A 27,845-nucleotide genomic window follows, 5' to 3' on the forward strand; every position below is an offset into this window, starting at 1 on the left:
TAACAGGAAGTGCACATTTGTGTACAGATGATAGTTACCTACGTATCGTTTACTGGCTGATATGAACAAGTCCCATATAAAAAACAAACAAAAAATAAGAAGTATTATGAAGTAAAATGTTGCTTTTATAAAGTATATTATGGTTACATTTGTATACTTGACTTGTTCTGGTTAAATATAGTTTCTGGTATATTTAAAGTACAATAACTTTACCTTTTTAATCATCTGGTTTCCTAGCAAGTAATGATATCCATGATTAGCTCATTTATTTTTGATTGATTTACATGGCATAGTTTACTTTCGGGGGCTGTTATGGACAACAGGATATGAGTTAAGCCCTCTAAATAAAATGCAGACCTGACAGAACATGGAAGAAACCAACAAGCATGAGCTTTAGTCATGATAGCAACATCTCCAGGACCCCCCAGAAGTGACTCCCTTATTCTATTTGGGTCATTATAGGTCAGAGCATAGTGCTTCTTTTAAGTAAGAGTGGTTGCTGTGTGGAATAGACTTCCAATAGAGGTAGTAAGGACAAATAAGAGAATTAGCAGAAGGCTATCCTAGGGAATGAGTAAGCCTACACTAGAGTTAGGTACTAGATTATTTTAGAGTTTCTTATCTGCTGTTAAAATGTACATTTCTTATCCTGTAGACAAAGCCGAGAGCTCTGAGAAGGTGGAAGAAGAAATTGACATTGACCTCAATGCTCCAGAGACAGAGAAAGCAGCCTTGGCCATTCAAAACAAGTTCCGCCGGTTCCAAAAGAGGAAACAGGACCCAAGCCCTTGAGAACTATGCACCAACCTCAGACCTTTACACTGCCCAATATAACCCATACTGTATGGCAGCTCACATGTCCACCCGCTCCCCTGTGTAGGCCATGGATGCAACTGGGACTGCATTCCTACTGTCCCCTACACCCATCATCATCCTTTAAGATATAATGAATGCTTTTTCCTTAATAGGGTCACAGCCTCTGCTGACCCTGCCTCACCTACGTATAGCTCATCTGTAGATACATTCTTAGCTTGATGATACCTATACTGTAAAGTAGATAACAAATAAACACATTTTTTAACTAAAAATGACATTTTTAGGCTATGATAGATCCCATCTTCAGGCATGTTATGGCGGCAGTTGCTGCTGCATAAAAATAATTTCACCATTATAATATCTAATGTCATCCAGTCCATGTTGTGATTCTTTCATCCCATATCACATATCATACCCATAAGCAGGATGGAATTCTTACCTCTAATCTCAACAACAATGGAATTTTATTTATTATTTCTATTTATATACTTATTAGGGACCATATTAGGGAGCATTCTTTAAAAAAAAAAAAAAAAAGCCAAATAATATTTAGCAGTCATCAGATGCCAGAATGCCAACATTTTGCAGTTTTAAACATCACTTTTTAATGGTAGTGAAAGCACTAAAACCTAATTTCATATAAAAAAAAATGCAGAATAATTAATTGGTAAAATTATATTTTAATAACTAATAATAAATAAATGTAAAGTAATCAAAACCTTATGTTGCATAGATTTTAATGCAAGGGTTTAACCCCTTGACTGCCAGGACATTGGATAGCTTTTGACAACCAAGGGGTTTATTGATTTATTGGTACCAGCTACCACAAAAAAATATTGCATATTACAAAACATATGACTATTTATTACTAATACTAATTTATTCCAGATATAATTTAAGCATTGATTCCTTTTGGTACAAAAAATATTCATATTATGCAAGTATAAATAATATATAAGTGGTCTAGGTTTAACTTGGGCTAACACTCATGTTTTTATATGTACTATTAGCTGGTTTCCACTTGTTTTATGATATTGGAGGTTACTACATGGAAATTCACTGAATGCGCAATGGGTTTCTAGCAATGCTGTTTTACCTCCATCTAGTGGATGCCTCATGTAACAACACTAGCAAAAATGAAAGCACACAATGCATTGCAGTACCCTATGGAGACAAAAGGTCAAAGTGGTCACCTGTAGCATTGCTATAGTTTTTAGAGCTGCAATGTCATCAAAGATAGACATTTAAAATGGAAATAAGATACTATTTTTTCACAGCTTCAGATATATTTATGAAATTACGGTCAATCCAATGGAGGACACAGGGTTGTGTAATCTTCTTGGAATTGCTGTCCATCCATGTCCCATTCCTATCCTTTCAAATCATGGATGATTCTTTTGGAATATTTATTCTCTTGGAATCTTTTAGCATGTTTAAATAATAAAATGATATAAAAGTACAATGTTGAGTACGTGGGCTTCATTGTAAATAAATATTGCTTTAGAAAAGGGCCTTGTTACTTTAAAACAATAACTTTCCATGTTTGATGTATGCACAAATTGTGTGTCAAGGGTTAGGAAGCATAAGGGGCATAAAAGAAGGTCAGTAAGAAAGAGGGTAATACAGTAGGGTTGCCGGGTGTTCAGTATTCAGTCAGACAGTCCAGTATTTTAGCAGGCTGTCAAGTAAAATCTACACAAAAATACTGGACACTTAAAGTCCCTGAGTGTTAGCTAAATTTTTAAAGGCCATTTTACAAATATGGCGCACAAAGAAGTGAGGAGCAGGTAAGGGGTTCAAATCTCTACTGCTTACATGTGTTACAGGCAACCAAACAGGTACAATTATTGATTTCTTGAAAACTAGCGCTGCGGAATCTGTTGGCGCTCTACAAATAACCAATAATAATACTGGCAGCCAAGGGGTAAAATGCCTGCTTATACATGGTAGAATCAAGAGTGGAGTAAGGTGGAGCTTTGGTGGTGGTAGTGGGGCTTGAGTGACCCCACAGATCTACCAGATGTACCGGTCCAGTATTTTTGTAGAGCACAGCTGGCAACTCTATAATAGAGGGCAGCATGATAGAGTGACCTAAGAAATTCGTTTTAATAAACTATTAAAACACAAACCAGTCATTTGTTTTCCAGAAATGTAAGTTTTTATTAACAATTTTATAGTCATTTTTGATTGTGTATGATGAGAGAGTGGGGAAACATGGCATGGACATGACCAATATTCGCTTATCATTACCTTTTATTTATATACATTTATACACACTTAAAGAATAAATAGGGCCAACTCTGTCTATTATACTTTGCACTGTATAGTTGGCTATGTAACAAGCAGACAGCCATTTTGAAAATAGCAAAGCATTCCAGAGACGTGGTCAGACCCAAATAACTAAATAGAGAGAAATCAAATGTTTGCCCTTTAATGAAATAGATGTATCAGGTGAAAGATACCCAGAATGTTTTGCTTCAAAGTCCAGGATAACATGACTTAAGTACCATAACATAACCCCTTTGCTTTTAGGATTGCTATGAACATACTGTAAGACACTTCTAACAGCAAATAAGTAATTACATTATATAGTACCAGTCAGTTAAGCAAATGCAGTTATCTTATGAAAGTAGAGAAACAGGCCCAGAATGCATTGCAAAACTGTAATGTCAAATTTGGTGAAGTGACTAACTAAAATGAATCAAGAAAATACCAAACAACTGAAAATAAAAATGTAAAAACAGTTATTTTTAATTACATAGGGCCAGAAAATAAGAAAAGGGATTTATTTATACAAATATATCCAACCAAGAAACTTCATTTTGCCTCAGTTTCATGGCCTAAAAAGACAAACAATGCAGCACCAGAAAAAATGGAAACATTTAGAATGACATAAAAATACACCAAAGTATATTAAACCACATTTACACTCAATCGAAATTCAAGACGTACATAAAATGAAAGTTGGTGGAATATAGGAAAACATAACAGTTACCCATTGCAGATATCCTATATACAATTCTGTGGTGTTCCCCCTATAAACTAAATCCTGAGATTTGTATTTTTTTGATCCCTGTAGAACCCCACTGGGTGAGTATTAAAGCATTAATGTTCTCTTAAGAAGCTTTGAGGTTCACAGAAACCAGAAAGCTTACCCACTTCCTCTGTCCATTGGCAGCAGAATGGATAAGACTGTAGAAATATTGCCCTGGAGAGAGGCAGAAAGGGCAATATTTGTACGTTCAAGCTATTCATTGAAGAAGCACAGAACATCATAACCAGTGGTAGTCATAAACTACATCATTATTGTGTCAGATATAATGCCTACACATTGTTTCTAAGGCATTTGTCATATTTTTTGGGATGACACATGGGAAGAAGCCAGGAAGAAAAAAAAACAGTACCACCTGACTTGGCAATATGATGCATGAGCCCATCAATAAAAAGGCTACAAATCCCAGTGTGATCAAGACTGAAGATGGAACTCCTATTATATCTCTACACCACTGTTTTACAAGTCACCTCCATTTTGTATGCATTTCAAAGTAGAGAGCTGCAAACATAATCACACTCCGAGTTTAAATCCCATGCTTTATGTAGCTTCACATTGTCTAAACCTGTATAAAATTAATAGTGTGGATTACAAATATGATGCAGACTCATTCACAAGTCTCTGTTTTTCTGATAAGATACATTGACTAATTTGGCTTTGAGACTTCTGCCACCAGTGAGTCTGCAATGTATTATATTTCTTATAGTATGGCTCCTAGTTGTTCACTATTACTTAGTACATACCTTTTACTAATGTGTGGCAATAGGTTGAGCCTGGTTATTATAAACTTAACTGAACAATAAGAAACAGAATGCAGAGCAGACTGAGACCAAACTATCCTGATAAGTCTTCTCTATTTGTAGTTATGATATTTACCTTTTGACCAATATTTCTTTTAAATACTCATTTTCTCACTTTATATAAATATTAATCTGTTAGTAGACAGGAGTGTAACATTATGAAGCCACATTTTGTAGATAAAAGATAGCGCCAGTTTGTTTTAACTACAGTAAGTTCCACACTCTACAGCTAAAATATTAAAGGAACCTGATGGGTAAATCATAATGTTGTATTACACTGTGGCGACTCCTGGGATGATAAGCTGGGCTCCCCAATGTCCAAGCAGATATCTTCATGAATTCTTTTTTTTCTCTAATATTTCTTGCTAACTTCCCGCAGGGAAAGGTACACAAATGTCTATGTATAGGTTATCAAAGGCATTAGCCGTGCCATGTGACCATTGAGGGTTTGGGAGCTTTAGAAAGAGTGTGGGGTGAGTCTTAACTTGGGAATCTCCTCCACTAGAAACCTCATCTACTGTTCTAGGGAATATGTAGATCAAGTTACATTTCTGGAGAAATTTGTAGCACAAATATATGATCTCTATTTCTGTCTTCAGATTATCTTATCTCTTGGGTTCTCATGGTGTACTAAATATTAAAAAAAGATCTGGAATAAAGTTATAGCTAGATAGCAAAGGATACTACTGGCTGATGGTGGTGTCTTCTAGATGATTAATTTCCAAGCATCCCCATGCTCCCAAACCCCCAGTGCTCTTCTATTAATTAGGCTTATTTCTCTGAGTCACTTTTTATTAAATTCTTTAAGGCGTTTTTGAGGCTAGTTTTGCTGGGAGACTTTACAGCGGCTCTGTGGGGTTGATCCCCATCTTCTTCTCCCCTCAGCTCCATTTCAATGGTGTAGACCACCTTGGAGCTGCGGGGGGAATCCTCCTCTGCCTTCTGTGTACCTTCCCTGCCTGCTAATTGCTATTTCCTATCTTTGCGTGAATCTCCAATCCCTCCCTTGGATTTTTTCTCGCTTGAAGATTTGCCGCTTCTGGTCTGGTCTAACATGGCGTACAGGATTGGGGTCTGGAGACAAAAAATGAGACATTTGTCAAATTATTATTCACTTTTTAAGGCAAAGTTTACTAGATATAATTATGGAAAATTAAACCTTTATAAATACAAGTTTGTAATTTAAGACTCCCACCACTATGCCTGTATGCAGTGATTTTTTTCCTAGAAGGGTTTAGACTAGTTTATACTAGTAAAGATTTTACACAGGTTGTGCTATTTTATAGGACAGATAATGCGGTCTGATAAAATACATATAATAAATAAATCCTAAATATTTAATATCTAGTAATATTCCCAGACCTCATTTAAAAAAATATATATTTTGTAGTGTGCACTAATTTGCATATCCAAAGACACCACTCAGTGTTCTATTACATAAAAAGGATCCAACGCAATATAAAACCAATTACAGCCCAATCCCTTCAGAATAATAACACATGGTCCAAGAGAACATTTACTGTCTGAATATTTTTGCAAATATTAGAAATGGAATTTGAATATACCAGGGATACATGACATTAATTTTATTATAAATGATGATTTATTGTTAGTAATGTGTGTAATGAGCTATGAAACTTGCCACATATCAAGCCCACATTCACTTGACTACTGAAATCCTTTTGTACCCTTGTTTATTAAAGTTTGATGATCCTGAAGGAGGTGACTGGTATGATTTGATGACCTAGAGCAGGATTCATCAAACTTTTTCCCCAAGACCCCATGCCATGATACCACATATCAGTGCAACCCTATTTTTATGCTTGGTCTGAAAATATCTGAAGTAATATACAACTAGATAGCTGCAATTTGTGGCAAAATTACTAAAATGTGTGCGAACTTTATTCCTGATTGTAGTCAAACTCGAAAGTGTTGAAAAAGGTAATACACATACTCATATAATACAAACCACATACACTCTCATACAGCACATACCCCTCCTACAACACACACACAGACACTCAACACACACACTCATACATTATACAACACACACTGCACACACTCTCATACAGCACATACATCTCCTACAACACATACAGACACACAACACACACTCATCCATTATACAACACACACCACACACACTCTCATACAGCACATACCACTCCTACAACACACACACAGACACTCAACACACACACTCATACATTATACAACACACACTGCACACACTCTCATACAGCACATACCCCTCCTACAACACACACAGACACACAACACACACACACTCATACATTATACAACACACACCACACACACTCTCATACAGCACATACATCTCCTACAACACACACAGACACACAACACACACACACACATACATTATACAACACACACCACACACACTCTCATACAGCACATACATCTCCTACAACACACACAGACACACACACACACACACACACACACACATACATTATACAACACACAACACACACACTCTCATACAGCACATACATCTCCTACAACACACACAGACACACAACACACACTCATCCATTATACAACACACACCACACACACTCTCATACAGCACATACATCTCCTACAACACACACAGACACACAACACACACACACATACATTATACAACACACACCACACACACTCTCATACAGCACATACATCTCCTACAACACACACAGACACACAACACACACTCATCCATTATACAACACACACCACACACACTCTCATACAGCACATACATCTCCTACAACACACACAGACACACAACACACACTCATACATTATACAACACACACTCTCATACATCACACACTCTTGTATAGCATACACATCACATACTCTCCTACAACACACACACAACACACACACTCATACATTATACAACACACACTCTCATACAGCACATACCCGTCCTACAACACACACAGACACACAACACACACTCATACATTATACAACACACACTCATACATTATACAACACACACTCTCATAAATCACACACTCTTGTATAGCATACACATCATATACTCTCCTACAACACACACACAGACACACAAAACACACTCATACATTATACAACACACACCACACACAGACCCAGTTAACAACTTGTTGCGACCCAGCAATGGATCCTGATCCCTGGTTTGAAGAGCCCTGACCTAAATAATGTTTATCCATATTGTGATTTGGAGAATATACTACTCCAGAGCTGCACTATCTCATATTATCTCACATTGTAACTTTTAAATTGAATTTATTTATTCAAAAGAGGGATGCAAACATGTGCTATTGTATGGCCAACAAGACTCTGAAAAAAAAGAAAGAAAAAAAAGCTTTTTGGAAAGAATAATCCAAAGGAAACAAATTAAAACAACAACAACTATAAAACTAGTTCCAGAAAGTGTCCTGTTTTAGTTGTAACTGCCTCTACATTGCCTTAGCTTTTAAGATAAAATTTGCTTTTCTAAAATTATTTGAGGGATCTTGCAGTATTGATGAGACTTCAGATAAGCTCGGCAGACCATGGAGTTAACTTTTTTTTTTAGTTTTAAAAAACTATTATAGGGTGATTTCCTGTTCTCTGTCAAAAAAAGTTTACAAAACTCTGGAACTACATATCTCAACACTATTCACTTTGTTAAAGGGACAGTAAACACGTTGAGATTTTAATACAACAATGTTTAGTTATGTATAGCTATACAACTTTCCAATATACTTTCATTATTTATTTTGGCTCCTTTTCATGTAATTTAATGTTGAAATTTGTAGGTGTTTTTAATTGATTTTTCAAGGCTAATTCCACTATATATATTTCCCTAATTGGCTTTAGCTGATAACAACTACAAAACAATTCACATTATACTAACTTTATAACTGTGACCATACTTATAATCAGCAGACTAAAGCACAGATTGGCTGCTCCAAATAAGGCAAATTTTTTTTTGGGGGGGGGGGCTATTGACAAACAATTGCAGTAAAATCAATGTTAATTTATTTTAAAAACATTTAGACTTGGCGTATATGTTATTCTTTAGCAAGGCAACAGAAATGTCTCATGATTACAATGTGTTTACAGTCCCTTTAACAGGGTTGATTAATGTTGACGTTAAGATAAAATGTTAAATAAAATGGCTGCCCAGCTTTCCTACTGCCATGCAAAATAAAATTAAAAAAAACTTAATTTGGTTCAGAATCTCCAGTGGGCATTTAAATATTTAATATCAGTTGACACTTGTATGACTCACCTGTCTGCTACGTTTGGATGAATCTTTGGAAGATTTGTGAAGTTTTCCTCTCTCCAGTGCGCTGGAAATATAAAGTAGACATCATCAGAAGGCAAAGGATTAAATGGTTACATGGTAGTGATGTCATGCTTTTAGGATACTGATTCACGTGCTGGGATTAACAGTTTTGTATCTCAGATGTTGTCATGTTTGAGCTACCACTAACAGCCCACAAAAATATCTATTCATCCACTAATAAAGCCTATTGATACTTTGATACAGTGAAACTTAAAGGGACAGTCTACTCCAAAAATGTTATTGTTTAAAAAGATAGATAATCCCTTTATTACCCATTCACCAGTTTTGCATAACCAACACTCTTATATTAATATACCTGTTACCTCTGTGATTACCTTGTATCTAAGCCTCTGCAGACAGCCCCCTTATCTCAGGGCTATTTATTTATTATCTATTAACTTGCATTTTAGCCAATTAGTGCTGGGTCCTGCACAACTCCAAAGGAGTGAGCACAATAATATCTATATGGCACACATGAATAAGCAGTGTCTTGTTGTGATAAATGCATGTGATAAGAGGCTGTCTGTAGTGGCTTAGAAACAGGCAGAAATTTAGAGGTTTAAAATGTTCTAAAGTATATTAATATAACAATGTTGGTTGTGCAAATCTTGGTAATGGATAGTAAGGGGCTTATTTATCTTTTTAAACAATAACAATTTTGGCGTAGACTGTCCCTTTAAAGGGATATGAAACCCAGTAATGTTCTTTTCTAATTCAGACAGAGCATACCATTTTAAAAAAGTTTCCAATTTACTTCTATTATCAAATTTGCTTTGTTCCCATGATATTCTTTGTTGAAGAGATACCTAGGTAGGCATCTGGAGAACTACATACAGTAGCAGAAAAAAGTGCTGCCATCGAGTATAACATTCTTGCAAAACTGCTGCCAAATATTGCTCCAGAAATTTTCCGGCTGCTAAGCAAACGTACCTGCTTTTCAACAAAAGATACCAAGCAAACAAAGAAAAATTGATAACAGAGGTAATTTATAAAGTTGTTTAAAATTGCATGCTCTACCTGAATCATGAAATAAACATTTTGGGTTTTATAACCTTTTAAAGATCACAATATTTAAGATAAAAGGGAGTGGATTTTTAGGCTGCAGCCCTGACCAGCAGTAACGGTTATTCTAGGAAGCTGGTTTTCTGAGTGACAAACTGGCTCTTGTACTAAGAGGTAAACTCACAGTAATCTATGTATTCAAATTTATGTTAATGAGCATGGCCGGTATTTTCTTCCAAAAAGGTGGCAACCCTAAAATAGATTGTAAATGACATACTAAATCTAAATAAACAGCTGGGTAAGGACTTCAGCTTACCTTAGCTCCCTCTGCATCCGAACCTGCCTTCTCAGCCAGCAGTAACGAATCAGGTAAGCGATTATAGCCACAACAATTACCAGTCCCAAAGCAGCCCCAATGATGATACCCAGGATCACTCCTGCGCGGATCGGAGCTGCACAAATCCAAATGAAACAAATAGTGAGTGTTCCCCAAGAAATATAACTGTTGTAAAACCACAATAATCCCCAAAATATCACAAACTCAACAAAATCTTTTAAATGTATTATTTCAAATGCACAGATGAGTCTGACATTCTGAAAAATGTCATCTTTATAGAAATGTGCAATGTATAGTTCAATGACACAAAACATTGGTGGCCTCAGCTTTCACTTCTCTTTTTTTCTTGCCTTCCATCCTATGACAAACAGTCCTTAAACTATAAATATATATATACACATACATAATACACACCCAATGATTTATTTCACACATGCTGGTTTAATGTATATGTTTGTAACATGTAATATGCAATATGAAACCCAATCTTTTTCTTTCATGACAGAGCATGTGATTTTAAACAACTTTCCAATATACTTCTTTTATCTAATTTGTTTTGTTTGCATGATATCCTTTGATGAATAAACGATACCTAGGAAGACTCAGGAGCTGCTGATTGGTGGCTGCATATATGCCTCATCTTATTGGCTCACTTAGTGCATTCAGCTAGCTCCCAGTAGTGCATTGCTACTTCTTCAACAAAGGACGCCAAGAGAATGAAGCAAATTATACAATAGAAGTAAATTGGAAAGTTGTTTAAAATGATATTCAGTATCTGAATCATGAAAGAAAATTTTTGGTTTCATGTCCCTTTAACACATTGTAAGTACAGTGTTCATTGGGAGAACATGCCCAAATTATTTTATACGCATTTAGGTTTTAGCTTAGAAAGACACATTTAGGAAAACGTTTGGTCAGATATTTAAGTGTGCAGCAAGTTCACACATTCAGAGGTCAAAGAGATATATTGGCTTAGATGCTATGTTGTTTAATGGAGAACAAAGCGTTACCTTTATCGTGGACAAGGAGATGAACATAGGAAGACTTGCCCACTACATCAGGTGGGTTCTTCACATCACAGGTGAAGGTGCCATTGTCCGTGAATTCAAGGTCATGAATCACAATGGACCCATCTTTGCTCTTTGGGTATCCGATCCACTCAATGCGATCTTTAAACAATCCAGTGTCATCAATGTATGGCTGTCCCTTGGCATAGTGGAATATCTAATACAGAGAGAGGTATTAGTCACAAACAACCAGCTGAGAGGTGAAATACTACTGGATCAGTATAATGTGTGAATTTGTTGGTATAGCTTGGCAAAATGGGAAGACAAATTAGCATATTTTACCAGTTTATAGCATAACCATATGCAACTCTTGCTTAAGATCAGGGGCTGCCGCAAAATGTAAAACCCATTAACACATTAAATAAACTTGCTAATGCTATAATACTATATACTAGGATAGGATAGGCCTGCCCAATAAAAAGAGTGGTTGTAAGAGGATATAAATGGTGTAAAGCCCTAAAAGCTATGAGTGTTCAGCTTTGACCAATCCCTAGTAGTCCACATTAGTATATCATCATATAGAATATTTATATAAAGATATATGGGTGCTGTCCTGAGAATGTTTGCATCTAAAATGCAAAAAGCCTTCTTATACTCTCTTAACGTTATTCTGTTGCCCTCTTGTGGTAAAGAATGGTCAAGCACATGTCTTATATGAATCTGTAGAACTATTACAGACTATATTTTTACCTGGATCCCCATATTTATTAAACATTTCATAAAAAAATGTACGTTTAACTATAAAATATCTCGTTGCTGGTGAATAAGTCACAAACCAGTGAGTTACCACCACACGTTGCCTCCTCCCTAGCTTAACATGGGAAGACTGTAATGAGGAGAGTGAGCAGAGTTTATATCATTTTATACAGTATCATTATTTGAAGTTGAAAAGTTCCAACATATTCTGCAGGGCTAGAAACATCGGTGAATTCTGAAATGATAACATTTAAAAACAGACATTTGCAAAGGGATAGAGGACTTTGTCCATGAGTTCCCATCTGATGTATGTCAGCATTAGAAAAAGTAGGTTACAGGATAGATGGGCTTTCTTCAAGTGCAGTAAAAAACAACTTTACAATTTACTGCTATTTATAAATTTCTGTGTTCTCTTGGTAACCTTTGTTGAACAGTAAACCTAGATAGGCTGATAGGAGCTCATGAGCAAGTGCACAACTTTAGTAGTCTATGGCAGCTGTGTTTGCAACTATGTATAGCTATAAACATTGTTGCAAACACTTATGCCAGATGTTTAGAGACACATACACTCCTGAGCTCACCTAGGCTTACTCTTTAACAAAAAGAACTAAGCAAAATTGATAAAAAAAAGTGATTTGTTAAGTTGTTTACATTTTCACGCTATAACCAAATCATTTAAGTTTAATTGACTTTACTGTCCCTTTAAACATATTGAAATGTTTCTATTTATGATCTAATTAGTGTCCCTTAAAGACTATACACTATACACAAACACAATTACTAAACAGCTACTACATACAAAATATTGTACAACAGTAGCCAGACATATAAATATATTCACTGTAAAGATGTAAACGGAAGTGTCTGTGTATATCATTCCTAATGCATTCAGTTGTTGTTAAAAATCTGTACATGTTCTCATTAGTTTTAGATATGAATATATAATCATTAGTGTTTGTAAAAAAAATCCCATTATTCGTGGTTTACGCTTGTCGGGTTAGCGCAACTTGCATTGTGTAAATGGTAGGGGAAGAAAAACAAGTTGAATTAAATACAACATAAATACACTTAAAAGTACAGTTACAATAATATAAACACTATCTGATAAAAATTATTTCAAAAGTTATAAGGGCTCAAAGATATATGGGGGCATATGTATCAAGCTCTGTATGGAGCTTGATGCCCCGTGTTTCTGGCGAGCCTGCAGTCACAAAGACCGCTGCTCCATAACCTGTCCGCCTGATCTGAGCAGGCGGACAGACATCGCAACAATACAACCCGATCGAGTACGATCGGGTTGATTGACACCCCCCTGCTGGCGTCCTATTGGCCGTATTCAGCGAAGTCTGGCGGACCTGATCCGCCAGACTTTCATAACTAGAGGCCATTGTATAAGGTGTTTGACAAAAAGAGAGTGCAAAGGGCTTTAACATATATATAGATACATAGATATGTCTAAATATGTGTATGTATGCATATATAGATAGATAGATAGATAGATAGAGAGAGAGAGAGAGAGAGAGAGAGAGAGAGAGAGAGAGAGAGAGAGATGTGTATACATATGCATTTAAGTATTCATGTGTTTTACTGTATATTTACAGTACATATTTAACATTCCAATGTTCTTCACTGACCGGATAATGTAATTTGTATTTATAGGCATATCTAGATATATATAGAAATATATATTTACAATAAAAATTACATTATCCTGTATGTGAGGAACATTGGAATGTGAACTGTTCATAACTTCTGTCGGGTTAGCGTATGAGCGATAGGTGTTAGTTTTTTCTAGCCCAATGTCGGTAACACTAAATGAGAATGTTTGGGATCTTAAAAAGCACTTACTGAATATGTGTCCCTGCTGTTATCGGGCTGGTAGTGCCAGCTCACTGAGATGTCATCAGAAATCCATTCACTTGACCAGAATGTGCAGGAGAGGGTGATCCTTGACCCCACTGTTCCATGGAGTTCTCGATCAGTGTAAACTTCAATTGCCAGGGTGGGAGAAAGAACTATACAGACGAAAAACAATACCAAATATCAAATTAGAAACCTAGTGACTGTCTATACATTAAATATTTGTGAAGGCAATAACACAGAGAACTGCGGTCTACTTTCAAATTTGGGGCCCAATTATAAAAACTTTGCCGTTTCTGATGTGGTTTTTCACACTGACTCTCGCAAAGGGAGAGACAGACATGGAGAAGAGAGGGAGTATTGAATATAATGTGGAATTATCTTAAGAAAGGATAAATTCCTGCTAGTGGCGAGATGTCTCCTATAGAAAGTAAAGGAGCTCTCTAGAAAGGTAAACTTGAGCTGGTTAGAGCGAAGTTAGCAGTGTGCAAGGGGAGCAATTTAAAAATCAAATCTTGCATCAAAAACAAATCACAGTGCGCTGCTTTCTGCGTATAGCATCTTACAATCGCCTCTATTTTTGTACGCACGTGTTTTTCAATTAGGGTATGAAGTATTTTGCATATTTTGTCACAACCTCTCCACCTTATAGTTTGCAAGAAAAAACAGTGAGATCTGTAAAGTGCAAATGTTTAGATATTTGCACTGGGATATGAGAGACAAATTCATACATGCCCATGTTCAGCCTATTTTACGATAAAACAACAATTACGCTTTGTATTTTATACTTACAAGTACGAATTTCTATGTTTTTTCTGTTGCACATCAAGTGTATTTAAATTATGATTTACACTGTGCATATTTAAACCTGTGTAATTTACATACAAATTTTACGTTTTTGATAAAATATGATTTTTAGTGAACAATTTTGTTATGATTTTTGATGCACCTTAACAATACAATTTTTTTCTGCATATTTATATATGTATGATTCAGTTTTTTGTCTTGTATAATTTTAAATTTATGATTTTCATTGTGCACTTTTGTAATATATGCATCCCCTTCTCATATGAAAATGCAGTATGTGCCCCTAAGTGAGACACGCTGTTTTCAAGGTAAAAAGTGGCTTTAGATAATTTCAATAGGGAAATAGAAGTACTGGAGAGCATTCTTAATGAAGGATCAACAACAGCTTGCTAACTCTCTCAAACCTATTCTCTCTTCCATCCCCTCCTTTTCTTGTCCTAATTAATCTATCTGCCACTATAACTCCACCCTTGCATCGGCCCTTGATAATCTGGCCCTACATACCATAGCTCGGAAAACATGCACTCATTCTCAGCCCTGGCATACTCCTCTGACACGGTACCTACGCAGATGTTCCTGTACTGCTGAGCGACCCTGGAGGAAATCTCGGAGTTCTGATCACTTTCTTCACTATAAATTCATCTTGAACTCTTACTATTCTCCCCTTAATCTATATAAGTAACATTACTTCTCTACTATTATCTCTACTCTTTCTTCAAACCCAAAATGTCTGTTCTCTACATTCAATACTCTTCCCCGCCCACCCCCACCTCAACTTTTCTCTCAGCTCAAGATTTTGCCAGCTACTTCAACAACAAAATCGACTCCATCAGAAATAAAATCAGCTCTCAACATACTACCGGTTTCCCACCCCCTCACAAGCTCACAATCATCCAAAACACACATAGCCATAAATTTAGCTCTTTTGCCCCTGTTACAGAAGAAGAAGTTTCTGCCCTTATACTATCCTCTCACCTCACTACCTGTCCCCTCGGCCCCATCCCCTCACAACTACTTCCCTCCCTCTCTTCTACCCTTACCCCTTTACTCACACACATCTTCAACCTCTCCCTCAGCACTTGTATAGTTCCCACATCTCTTAAACATGCATTAGTTACAACTATCCTGAAAAAACCTTCTCTCAATGCAACCTCCCCATCCAACTACCGCCCTATTTCCCTACTCCCTCTTGCATCAAAGCTTCTTGAAAGGCTAGTATTTGCTATCCCATTTCCTTACATTAAGCTCCCTCGTTGACCCACTGCAATCTGGATTTCTCCCCCTTCACTCAACAGAGACAACAACCTACTTACAGCAAAATCCAAAGGCCACTTCTCTCTACTTATCCTCCTTGATCTGTCTGAAACCTTTGATACTGTCGACCACCCTCTTTTGCTCCAAACCCTACAATTCTTCGGCATTTGTGACACAGCTCTCTTGTGGTTCTCTTCCTATCTGTCTAACCATACCTTTAGTGTAGCCTTCTCTGGGGCATCCTCTGCCCCGTTACCTCTTTCTGTTGGGGTACCGCAAGACTGTCCTCGGTCCCCTTCTCTTCTCAATCTACACGTCCTCATTAGGTTCCATAATACAGTCCCATGGGTTTCATTATCATTTGTATACCATTGATACCCAAATCTACCTCTCTGCACCAGCACTATCTCCTTCCTTGCTAACCCGTGTCACTAACTGTCTCTCTCATATCTCATCTTGGATGTCTCTCACTACCTCAAGCTAAATCTCTCCAAAACTGAGCTCCTTATTTTCCACCCTTCTTCCAAAATCTCCACCCCTCATGTCTTCATAACTGTTGATAACTCCATCATTACCCCAACCTCACATGCCCGATGTCTTGGGGTTACACTTGACTCAGATCTTTCTTTCACTCCTCACATTCAGTCATTGGCTAAAGCCTGCCGGTTCCACCTAAAATGAGACATTTCCTTACACAAGACACAACTAAGATTTTAATTCACTCTCTAATCCTTTCCCGACTCGACTACTGCAACTCCATCCTCTCTGATCTCTCTAGCTGCTGCCTAGCTCCTTTAAATCTATAATGAATGCCTCTGCCAGGCTCATCTTCCTTACATGTTGCTCTTCATCTGCCGCACCTCTCTGCCAATCCCTTCACTGGCTTCCTCTTGCCTCCACGATTAAACACAAAATTCTCACTTTGACACACAAAGCCCTCAACTGCATTGCTCCCCCTACATCTCAGACCTTGTCTCCAGATACTCTCCCTCCCATCCCCTTCGCTCCACTCATAATCTTTTACTCTCCTCCTTCTCTTGTTACCTCCTCACATTCCCATTTACAAGATTTCTCCAGACTTGCTCCCATTTTATGGAACTCTCTGCCTCGCTCCACAAGACTCTCCCCTAGTTTTAAAAGCTTCAAGTGCTCCCTGAAGACTCTACTATTCAGGGACACATACAACCTACCCTAACCTTCCTATTTCCACTGCTATCCCCTTAAACCCCATAGCATGTAAGCCTATGAGCCCAGCTGTTTGTAGTTCACCTTAATAAGAGCCGACTACAACAGTGCAACTCTCGGCAGGACCCTCAACCCATTTGATCCCTGTAATTGTTTTTTTATATACCACCTATGTTAACAGTGCTGCGGAACCTGTTGGCGCTCTACAAATACCTGATAATAATAATAACGAATCTCAACACCCCAGAGACCTTTAGAAAATTGGGCCCTTAGTTCCAAATATTTGATTTTGTAGTATATATTTGACACAGGAATAGGGATGAAATTATTAACAAGATATTAGTTTAACAGTTCCTACTAAGAACCAGGACATGTGCCATAATTTTCCTCCAATTACAGTGTCTTTCTACATTTTTACAATTTTTTTATTAGTCCATGAGAAACAGAGATTCCCTAGTGAGTTTGCACTTGTTTGCATGTGTTAAATTAATACAATTGATATCATTGGCACAGAATGACATCTCTATATCAGGAAGAAGGACAGAAAATGTTACTGACTTCAAGAGTGTAAACCCTATTTGTAGAACACTTGAACTATTGTGAAGGTATGCTACAATCCTGTTAATTTGATGGTATCGATGGCTTGTAGATCTAAAATATTTACACACTGAAAGGCAAAAAACATATAAAACCAAGCATTGGCACTACTATACAACCAAATATGTCAATGCTAAATTAGACATCATGTAACATTAAATATAATTGTATTTGTAAGGAATCAAATTTGTAAACAAAGTAAAGTAAATGTCTCAGATTTTTAGGCAGGAATAAAATGCCATGGTAATATAGCTTTAGAGTATTCCATTTTAAGTATTAGTTCTAAGGAAACTGGGAAAACTTATAATTACTTAATTTTGTAAATCCCTTATAAGAGGAATGTAATTGTTTTTATGGGGTGAAGAGACATTAAAAAAAGTTAATATAAAAGTCTACAATCTGTTTGTACCTCTATATCTCTCTCAATTTATAAAGACAAAAAACAAACAAAATAACCTAAAAACTTTATCAATTTTTAAAAAAAATAAAATCCCATCATATCCTTTTGTAATATGTAATAGATATCTTTAGGAAGCAATACATAAAAAAAGAAAACAAAACTACTAAATCTGTGAGCACATATTCCTGGTTATTAGCTTTGCCAATTAAATAACTACTAATAATTACCAAGTTAGATTCAATTATCTAGTTTACCACTTGCCATGAAAATTAAAATGATGAGTTGCAATCAAAAAGTGAAATCAGAATGTAAAGTGGAATAATAACAATATATTTTTATTAGCAACTTCCCATAGCGTTCCAAACAGTAGAGGGCAGGACATTGGCACAGGGAACAGTTGCATCTTGGGTTTTTCCTATATCCAAATTTACAAACAACTTTAAAGCCATAATATGATCTTTGACAAGTATAATGTGATTGGTGTGATTGCTGCCTTGGATGAATGTTGTGATTCCTTTATGGCAGACAGCTACTTGAGTAATTGAAAATATATTATCGGGCTAGAAGGTTCTACTAGTCCTGTACCACCAAATATTAGCAAGTGCATTAAGAGCCCAGGAGCCAGGGGAAAACCTTTAACTGCCCCCCAAAACCATAGAGAGGGGGAAGAGATTGAGGGAAAGGGATGAGGGAGTGAGCAGAAAAAGAGGGAGAGACAGAGATGGAGAAGAGAGGGAGTATTGAATAAAACAATTATTATTATTATTATTATTATTATTATTATTATGTTTATACAAATCAATAATCAGGCAGAACTAAGACACCTAGATACTGTATATCTGTAAAAGTGTCACAGCTTGTAATCTTCTTATTTTAAATAAATATGGTTAAAGGCAATTTAATCAGTAATAATTAAGATAGAAGACAAGCTGTTATTGTTGTTCTTTCTGCCCTTTTTGTAAAAACCCACAAACTACAGCCTGTGCACAGGTAATAAGCAAAGTTTAAATTTTTAAAAGCCTACAGCCAGCACTGCATGAAGATATTACAGGGAACAGTGGTCCCAAGCATACCCCTGTGTGCCTCCAATAGACTGGCACCTGGAGCAAATGCCCCCCCCCATGCCCCACCTCACTACGCCACTGCACACAATAATCTATACATACAGCATTTACTAGCATATTTGGTATAGTGCTAATCAAACGTGAATAATAGTGCTAATCAATGTGTCTCTTGAATAGTTTTCTAAGTGTTTGTAGTTCATGTAACAAAATGCAAACAGAACTACATTTTAGAACAAACTGGTATCAACAGAGAGTAAAGAAATCTAATTTCTTGGACAAATAAAATGAATCACTGACTGTGACTGTGTTGAAATGTTCTCAATGTTCCCAGCTAAAAGAACGTTTTTCTTAATAAGAATGTACATCACATTATAAAATAGATTTAGAAAAAAGCTAACTGAATATAGCTGATCAAATTACTCTAACATGCTGTGCATTGAATTAACTGCTTTAGTATATTGCTTCAATTGTACATTTTGTAGAAACCTCATAAATTCTACCTACTGATGGTATAGAAAAGTGTTAGTCTATTTCTTAGCACAACACTGAGAACACTATACACAATATCCCAATCTTAACAATTTGGCTGCAACAAAAAATAGTTCCCAAAGAAGTGTTAATTTCTTACCAGGATCTGGAAATATCTCCTCCAAAGTTAACAAATAAATACACAAAACACAACCCATTTACACAATCCTTTATCTATAGAACTGCACAATTCTTTGCTCAACAATGTAAACTGCTACCTAAGACTATACAACTACAGCTAGTGCATTCCTGAAGTATCTACATACTTTTCCAGAGGAAGAGGCATTCATGGGTTAAAGGGAAAAGTTGAACTTACCCAAAGCTGAGAAGAGCAAGACAACAAGCAGGGAGCATGGTGTTCTAAGGGGATCCATTGGTCTTCTAATAGTGTATGATCCCCAGGTGCATTGGGGAGCCCTAGATACCCTCAGATACCTCCTGTGATGGAATAAATGAGAATGTTCATGGCACTTGGTTTATAAACCAATGAAGGAGGGAACAGGGAAGTTTACTCAGAGCTGCTGGCCAATCTAGTTTTGGCATCTGGTTAGTGGGAGCAGATTTGGACAGGGGCATTGTATGTGTGTGTGGAGATGGGTGGGGATCATGGACAATGTACAGCAACTGGCAATAATGGGGCTTTTGTTCCCCTGGGATGTGGGTTTAGTATAGTGAAGGAGATCAAGAGATAAATAGAAATACAAGTAAAGTGCAAAAAGAGTCAAAGCTGTAGCCCTACCGACCATGGAGAGAGGGGGGAGAGAGATGGGAAAGAGAGGGAGAAAGAGAGATGGAGCGGAGAGAGAGAGAGAGAGAGAGGGAGGCAGATTTGTGGATTAAAGGAAGAGACAGAGAGGGGGAGAGACAGATATGGAGAAGAGAGGGAAAAACAGTGAGGGGAGAGAGATGGAGAGACAGAAAAGGGGAAAAGAGGGAGAGACAGAGATGGGGAAGAGAGGGAGAGACATATACAGGGGCGGAACTACCATGGGCGCAGCAGGTGCGGTGGCACCAGGGCCCAAGTGCTGGGGTGGGGGCATAATAGCCAGTCTATACATACATACATACCTATACATACACACACACTTATACATACATACATGTACACACACTCATACATACACACATATACACACCTATGCATACATACATATACATACAAACTCACTCATACATACACATTCATGAACACACACTCGTACATACATACATATACACACACTCATACATACACATACACATACACACACACTCATAAATACACATACACACACACTCATATATACACACACACACTTATACATACATATACACATACTCATACATACACAAACACACATATACACACACTCTTACATACATACAAATACATACACACACACACACTCATACATACATATACACACACTCATGCATACATACACACTCATAAATACATACAAACATATACATACACTCATGCATACATACATATACATACACACTCATTCACACCTACTCATACATACATACACACAATCATACATACACATATACACACACATTCAAACATACATACACATACTCATACATGCATATACATACACTATTACATACATACACACACACTAATACATACATACACACTCATACAGTTGTGCTCATAAGTTTACATACCCTGGCAGAATTTATGATTTCTTGGCAATTTTTCAGAGAATATAAATGATAACGCAAAAACTTTTCTTTCACTCATAGTTAGTGTTTGGCTGAAGCCATTTATTATCAATCAACTGTGTTTACTCTTTTTAAATCATAATGACAACAGAAACTACCCAAATGACCCTGATCAAAAGTTTACATACCCTGGTGATTTTGGCCTGATAACATGCACACAATTTGACACAAAGGGGTTTGAATGGCTATTAAAGGTAACCATCCTCACATGTGATCTGTTTTCTTGTAATTAGTGTGAGTGTATAAAAGGTCAATGAGTTTCTGGACTCCTGACAGACCCTTGCATCTTTCATCCAGTGGTGCACTGATGATTCTGGATTCTGAGTCATGGGGAAAGCAAAAGAATTGTCAAAGGATCTGCGGGAAAAGGTAGTTGAACTGTATAAAACAGGAAAGGGATATAAAAAGATATCCAAGGAATTGAGAATGCAAATCAGCAGTGTTCAAACTCTAATAAAGAAGTGGAAAATTAGGGGTTCTGTTGAAACCAAACCACGGTCAGGTAGACCAACTAAAATTTCACCCACAACTGCCAGAGAAATTATTCAGGATGCAAAGACAAACTCACAAATAACTTCAGGTGAAATACAGGACATGTGGTGTGGCTGTTTCAAGATGCACAATAAGGAGGCACTTGAAGAAAGATGGGCTGCATGGTTGAGTCGAAGAAGAAGAAAGCCATTGCTAATGCCACAAGGTATACCACTTACAATATGCCAAACAGCACAGAGACAAGCCTCAAACCTTCTGGCACGAAGTCATTTGGAGGGATAAGACCAAAATTGAGCTTTTTGGCCACAACCATAAACGCTACATTTGGAGAGGAGTCAACAAGGCCTATGATGAAAGGAACACCATTCGTACTGTGAAACACAGAGGTGGATCGCTGATGTTTTGGGGATGTATGAGCTACAAAGGCACAGGAAATTTGGTCATAATTGATGGCAAGATGAATGCAGTATGTTATCAAACAGAACTCCTCATTTTCCGCTTCTTTATTAGAGTTTGAACACTGCTGATTTGCATTCTCAATTCCTTGGATATCTTTTTATATCCCTTTCCTGTTTTATACAGTTCAACTACCTTTTTCCCACAGATCCTTTGACAATTCTTTTTTTTCCCCCATGACTCAGAATCCAGAAACGTCAGTGCAGCACTGGATGAAAGATACAAGGGTCTGTCAGGAGTCCAGAAACTCATTGACATTTTATACACTCACACTAATTACAAGAAAAAAGATCACAGGTGAGGATGGTTACCTTTAATAGCCATTCAAACCCCTTGTGTCAACTTGTGTGCATGTTATCAGGCCAAAATCACCAGGGTATGTAAACTTTTGATCAGGGTCATTTGAGTAGTTTCTGTTGTCATTATGATTTAAAAAGAGTAAACACAGTTGATTGATCATAAATGGCTTCAGCCAAACACTAACCATGAGTGAAATAAAAGTTTTTGTGTTATCATTCATATTCTCTGAAAAATGGTCAAGAAATCATAAATTCTGCCAGGGTATGTAAACTTATGAGCACAACTGTAGATACACATACATACACACACTCATACATGCATACATAAACACACATTCATACATACAGATACACACACACACTCATACATACATACATATATACACACACAAATAAATACACACACACACTTATACATACATACACATACATATACACACACTCATACATACACACACTCATACATGCATACATATACACACACTCATACATACACATACACACACACTCATACATACACACACATACGCATACACATGCACACACTCATATATACACATACACACACAATCGCACATAGATACACACATACACACTCATACATGCATAAACACATACTCATACCTGCATACACACATATACATACAAAGAAGAGTGAGAGACAGAGAAGGGGAAGATAGTGGGAGAGAGAGGCAGAGAGGGAAAGGCAGAGGTGGAAGAGAAGGAAAGAGACAGAGATGGGTTAGAGAGGGGGAGACAGGGAGAGACCGAACTATGGAAGAAAGGCGGAAACAGACAGGGGTAAGGCTGGGGGTAGAAAGAGAGGGAATAGAGAGGTAGTGACAGAAAATGAGGAGACAGGGAGAGACAGAGCTAGGGGAGAAAGGAGGAGACAGAGAGGGGTAAGGCTGGGGGCAGAAAGAGAGGGAAATTAGGAAACGGGGAGACAGAGAAGGGAGAAAGTCACACTAATTACAAGACACTATTTATGGAGGAGTGAGACAAAGATGGGGAAGAGAGAGAAAAGACAGAGATTGGAAAAAGAGGGGTGAGAGAGGGTGAGACAGTGATGTGAAAGAGTGGGAGAGACAAAGATGGAGAAGAGGGGGAGAGACAAAGAAAAGAGGGAGGACAGAGGTATGAGAGAGGGAGAGACAAAGATGAAGTTGAGAGGGAGGAGAAAGGGAGAGACAGAGAGGGGGGAGAGAAAGAGGAGGGGATAGAGAGGGAGAGACAGACAGAGAAGGAGAGAGAGACATAGATGGGGAATAGAGTGAGAGACTGAGAGGGGGAAGAGAGGGAGAGACAGAGATGGGTGAGAAAGGGAGAGACAGAGATGGGTAGGGTAAGTGAGGGTTGGGCAGGGTGGGGGAAGAGAGAGATAAAAAGACAGAAAGAAGAGAGGGAGGAGCGAAGATGGGGAAGAGAGACAGAGATGGGGAAGAGAGGGAGAGATAGAGGGGGAAAAGAGGGAGAGATAGAGGGGGAAAAGAGGGAGAGTGAAATGGGGAAGAGAGGGAGAGAGAGATAGGGAAGAGAGACAGAGATGGGGAAGAGAGGGAGGGAGAGATGGGGAAGAGAGGGAGAGATAGAGGGGGAAGAGAGGGAAGAGAGGGAGAGATAGGGGGAAGAGAGGGAGAGAGAGGTGGGGAAGAGAGGAAGAAATAGAGGGGGAAGAGAAGGAGAGAGAGAGATGGGGAAGAGAGGGAAAGTGTTTTGCACCAGGGAGAATGCCAAGTGTACCTTTTAATGCTGATAAGGGAGAACAGCAGAATACTGTGAAATCAGATGCATTTTTATTGAAAATTAGGCAATACTTAGCATAGAGTAGTTAATGGGTTGTTAATTGTTAAAGGTGGCATACACTGGCAGGAAGACAAATAATAGCAATCACACACAGGGCTAGATTACAAGTGCGGTGAAAACGGTTTCGCGGCAGCACAATTGCGATTTAGAGATCCAACGAATTACGCTAGAGAAATCGCCTCACACTTCAATCCTTTGTGCAATATAAGAGCTGTGGTAAACTGTTTTTCGAAATTAAAAAGTTGCACAAAACACAAAGAAAATACATTACAAAGTACACTTACACCCATAAATAAAATATTATAAACCGCCATCCCCCACATCGCAAAGTAACTAAATAAAACTATTAACTCCTAAACCACCAGCCCCCAACCTAGCAGAGTAACTAAAGTATTAACCCCTAAACTGCCATCCCCCCACATCGCAAAATAAATAAACTATTAACCCCTAAGCCGCCACCCCCCACATCGCAAAGTTATAAACTAAAATCTAACCTAACATCCCCTTAACCTACATTAAAATATCCCTAAATTAACTAAAAAAAAATCCTAACTACCTTAAAATAAATTTACCTGTAAAATTAAATAAAAACCTAATCTTACTTTTTTTAAAAAAAAATATATATATTTTTTCATAGCAAAAAACTAACATTACAAAAAAAAAAACTAGCATTAGAGAAAATAAAAAAAAATACCATTAAAAAAAAAATATTAAAATAAAAAACCAAAATTACCAACAAAAAAAAGTATCCTCTACCCATTTGATCCCTATAAATGTTTGCATGCAAAGAGAGAAGCGCTCTACCAGGAACGAACAACAGCTCATTAGCTAGTTCTATGGCAATTTACCACCTGGAAGCAGCCTCTTTTAGACCAGTGTGCTTTTCACAAAGGAAAACTTTCCTTAAGTATATCAGTCTGATCCCACCAAGTAAGGTCAGTCCAGCCCTGAAATACCAGGCAATTCTCCTCTGAACAAGGAACATGACAAACCAAGACGATCGTTTCGGCCTCCTATGGGCCTCGTCAGTGAGGTGCAACCACATTCCTCTAAGCACACTGGGCAAGGAATCCACGTCTCGTTTCCCCCATCACCCATAGGGAGACTTCCCCAGGGTCATATTAATTTGCATACAAAGAGAGAAGCGTTCTACCAGGAATGAACAACAGCTCATTAGCTAGTTCTATGGCGATTTACCACCCGGAAGCAGCCTCTTTTAGACCAGAGTGCTTTTCACAAAGGAAAACTTTCCTTAAGTATATCAGTCTGATCCCGCCAAGGTCAGTCCAGCCCCGAAATAGCAGGCAATTCTCCTCTGAACAAGGAACATGACAACACCAGACAATCATTTTCGGCCTCCTATGGGCCTCGTCAGTGAGGTGCAGCCACATTCCTCTAAGCACACTGGGCAAGGAGTCCACGTCTTGTTTCCCCCATCACCCATAGGAAGACTTCCCCATGGTCATATTAATTAGCATACAAAGAGAGAAGCACTCTACCAGGAACGAACAACAGCTCATTAGCTAGTTCTATGGCGATTTACCACCCAGACGCAGCCTCTTTTAGACCAGTGTGCTTTTCACAAAGGAAAACTTTCCTTAAGTATATCAGTCTGATCCCGCCAAGTAAGGTCAGTCCAGCCCCGAAAAACCAAGCAATTCTCCTCTGAACAAGGAACATGACAACCCCAGACGATCGTTTCGGCCTCCTATGGGCCCCGTCAGTGAGGTGCAGCCACATTCCTCTAAGCACACTGGGCAAGGAGTCCACGTTTGGTTTCCCCCATCACCCATAGGGAGACTTCCCCAGGGTCATATTAATTTGCATACAAAGAGAGAAGCGCTCTACCAGGAATGAACAACAGCTCATTAGCTAGTTCTATGGCGATTTACCACCCGGAAGCAGCCTCTTTTAGACCAGAGTGCTTTTCACAAAGAAAAACTTTCCTTAAGTATATCAGTCTGATCCCGCCAAGTAAGGTCAGTCCAGCCCGAAATACCAGGCAATTCTCCTCTGAACAAGGAACATGACAACATTAGACAATCATTTCGGCCTCCTATGGACCTCGTCAGTGAGGTGCAGCCACATTCCTCTAAGCACTCTGGGCAAGGAGTCCACGTCTGGTTTCCCCATCACCCATAGGAAGACTTCACCAGGGTCATATTAATTAGCATACAAAGAGAGAAGCACTCTACCAGGAACGAACAGCTCATTAGCTAGTTCTATGGCGATCTACCCCCCCGGAAGCAGCCTCTTTTAGACCAGTGTGCTTTTCACAAAGGAAAACCTTCCTTAAGTATATCAGTCTTATCCCGCCAAGTAAGGTCAGTCCAGCCCTGAAATACCAGGCAATTCTCCTCTGAACAAGGAACATGACAAACCAAGACGATCGTTTCGGCCTCCTATGGGCCTCGTCAGTGAGGTGCAACCACATTCCTCTAAGCACACTGGGCAAGGAATCCACGTCTCGTTTCCCCCATCACCCATAGGAAGACTTCCCCATGGTCATATTAATTAGCATACAAAGAGAGAAGCACTCTACCAGGAACGAACAACAGCTCATTAGCTAGTTCTATGGCGATTTACCACCCGGAAGCAGCCTCTTTTAGACCAGTGTGCTTTTCACAAAGGAAAACTTTCCTTAAGTATATCAGTCTGATCCCGCCAAGTAAGGTCAGTCCAGCCACGAAAAACCAGGCAATTCTCTTCTGAACAAGGAACATGACAACCCCAGACGATCGTTTCGGCCTCCTATGGACCCCGTCAGTGAGGTGCAGCCTTATTCCTCTAAGCACACTGGGCAAGGAGTCCACGTTTGGTTTCCCCCATCACCCATAGGGAGACTTCCCCAGGGTCATATTAATTTGCATACAAAGAGAGAAGCGCTCTACGAGGAATGAACAACAGCTCATTAGCTAGTTCTATGGCGATTTACCACCCAGAAGCAGCCTCTTTTAGACCAGAGTGCTTTTCACAAAGGAAAACTTTCCTTAAGTATATCAGTCTGATCCCGCCAAGTAAGGTCAGTTCAGCCCGAAATACCAGGCAATTCTCCTCTGAACAAGGAACATGACAACACCAGACAATCATTTCGGCCTCCTATGGGCCTCGTCAGGGAGGTGCAGCCACATTCCTCTAAGCACTCTGGGCAAGGAGTCCACGTCTGGTTTCCCCCATCACCCATAGGAAGACTTCACCAGGATCATATTAATTAGCATACAAAGAGAGAAGCACTCTACCAGGAACGAACAACAGCTCATTAGCTAGTTCTATGGCGA

The 27,845-nt window shown here is 38.3% G+C and overlaps 2 protein-coding genes across 2 annotated transcripts in view; one reads left to right on the forward strand and one right to left on the reverse strand.

Moving 5' to 3' along the window:
* PCP4L1 (Purkinje cell protein 4 like 1) overlaps nt 1-2,278 on the forward strand; it is a 148,871-nt gene extending 146,593 nt beyond the window's left edge. The window contains exon 3 of the mRNA XM_053704688.1: nt 656-2,278. Within this exon, the coding sequence (XP_053560663.1) occupies nt 656-792 (137 nt within the window). The 3' untranslated portion in view covers nt 793-2,278. The remainder of the gene's footprint in view (nt 1-655) is intronic.
* Nucleotides 2,279-2,951: 673 nt separating this feature from the next.
* MPZ (myelin protein zero) lies at nt 2,952-20,268 on the reverse strand. Its single transcript, XM_053704681.1, is given in 6 exon segments — nt 2,952-5,742; nt 8,948-9,008; nt 10,323-10,458; nt 11,354-11,567; nt 13,955-14,121; nt 20,118-20,268. Coding segments are annotated over 6 exon segments (939 nt in total). The 5' UTR covers nt 20,176-20,268; the 3' UTR covers nt 2,952-5,439.
* Nucleotides 20,269-27,845: the final 7,577 nt, after the last annotated feature.

This window comes from Bombina bombina, chromosome 1 (genome assembly GCF_027579735.1).
Source record: "Bombina bombina isolate aBomBom1 chromosome 1, aBomBom1.pri, whole genome shotgun sequence".
In the NCBI taxonomy this organism is placed as follows: Eukaryota; Metazoa; Chordata; class Amphibia; order Anura; family Bombinatoridae; genus Bombina; species Bombina bombina.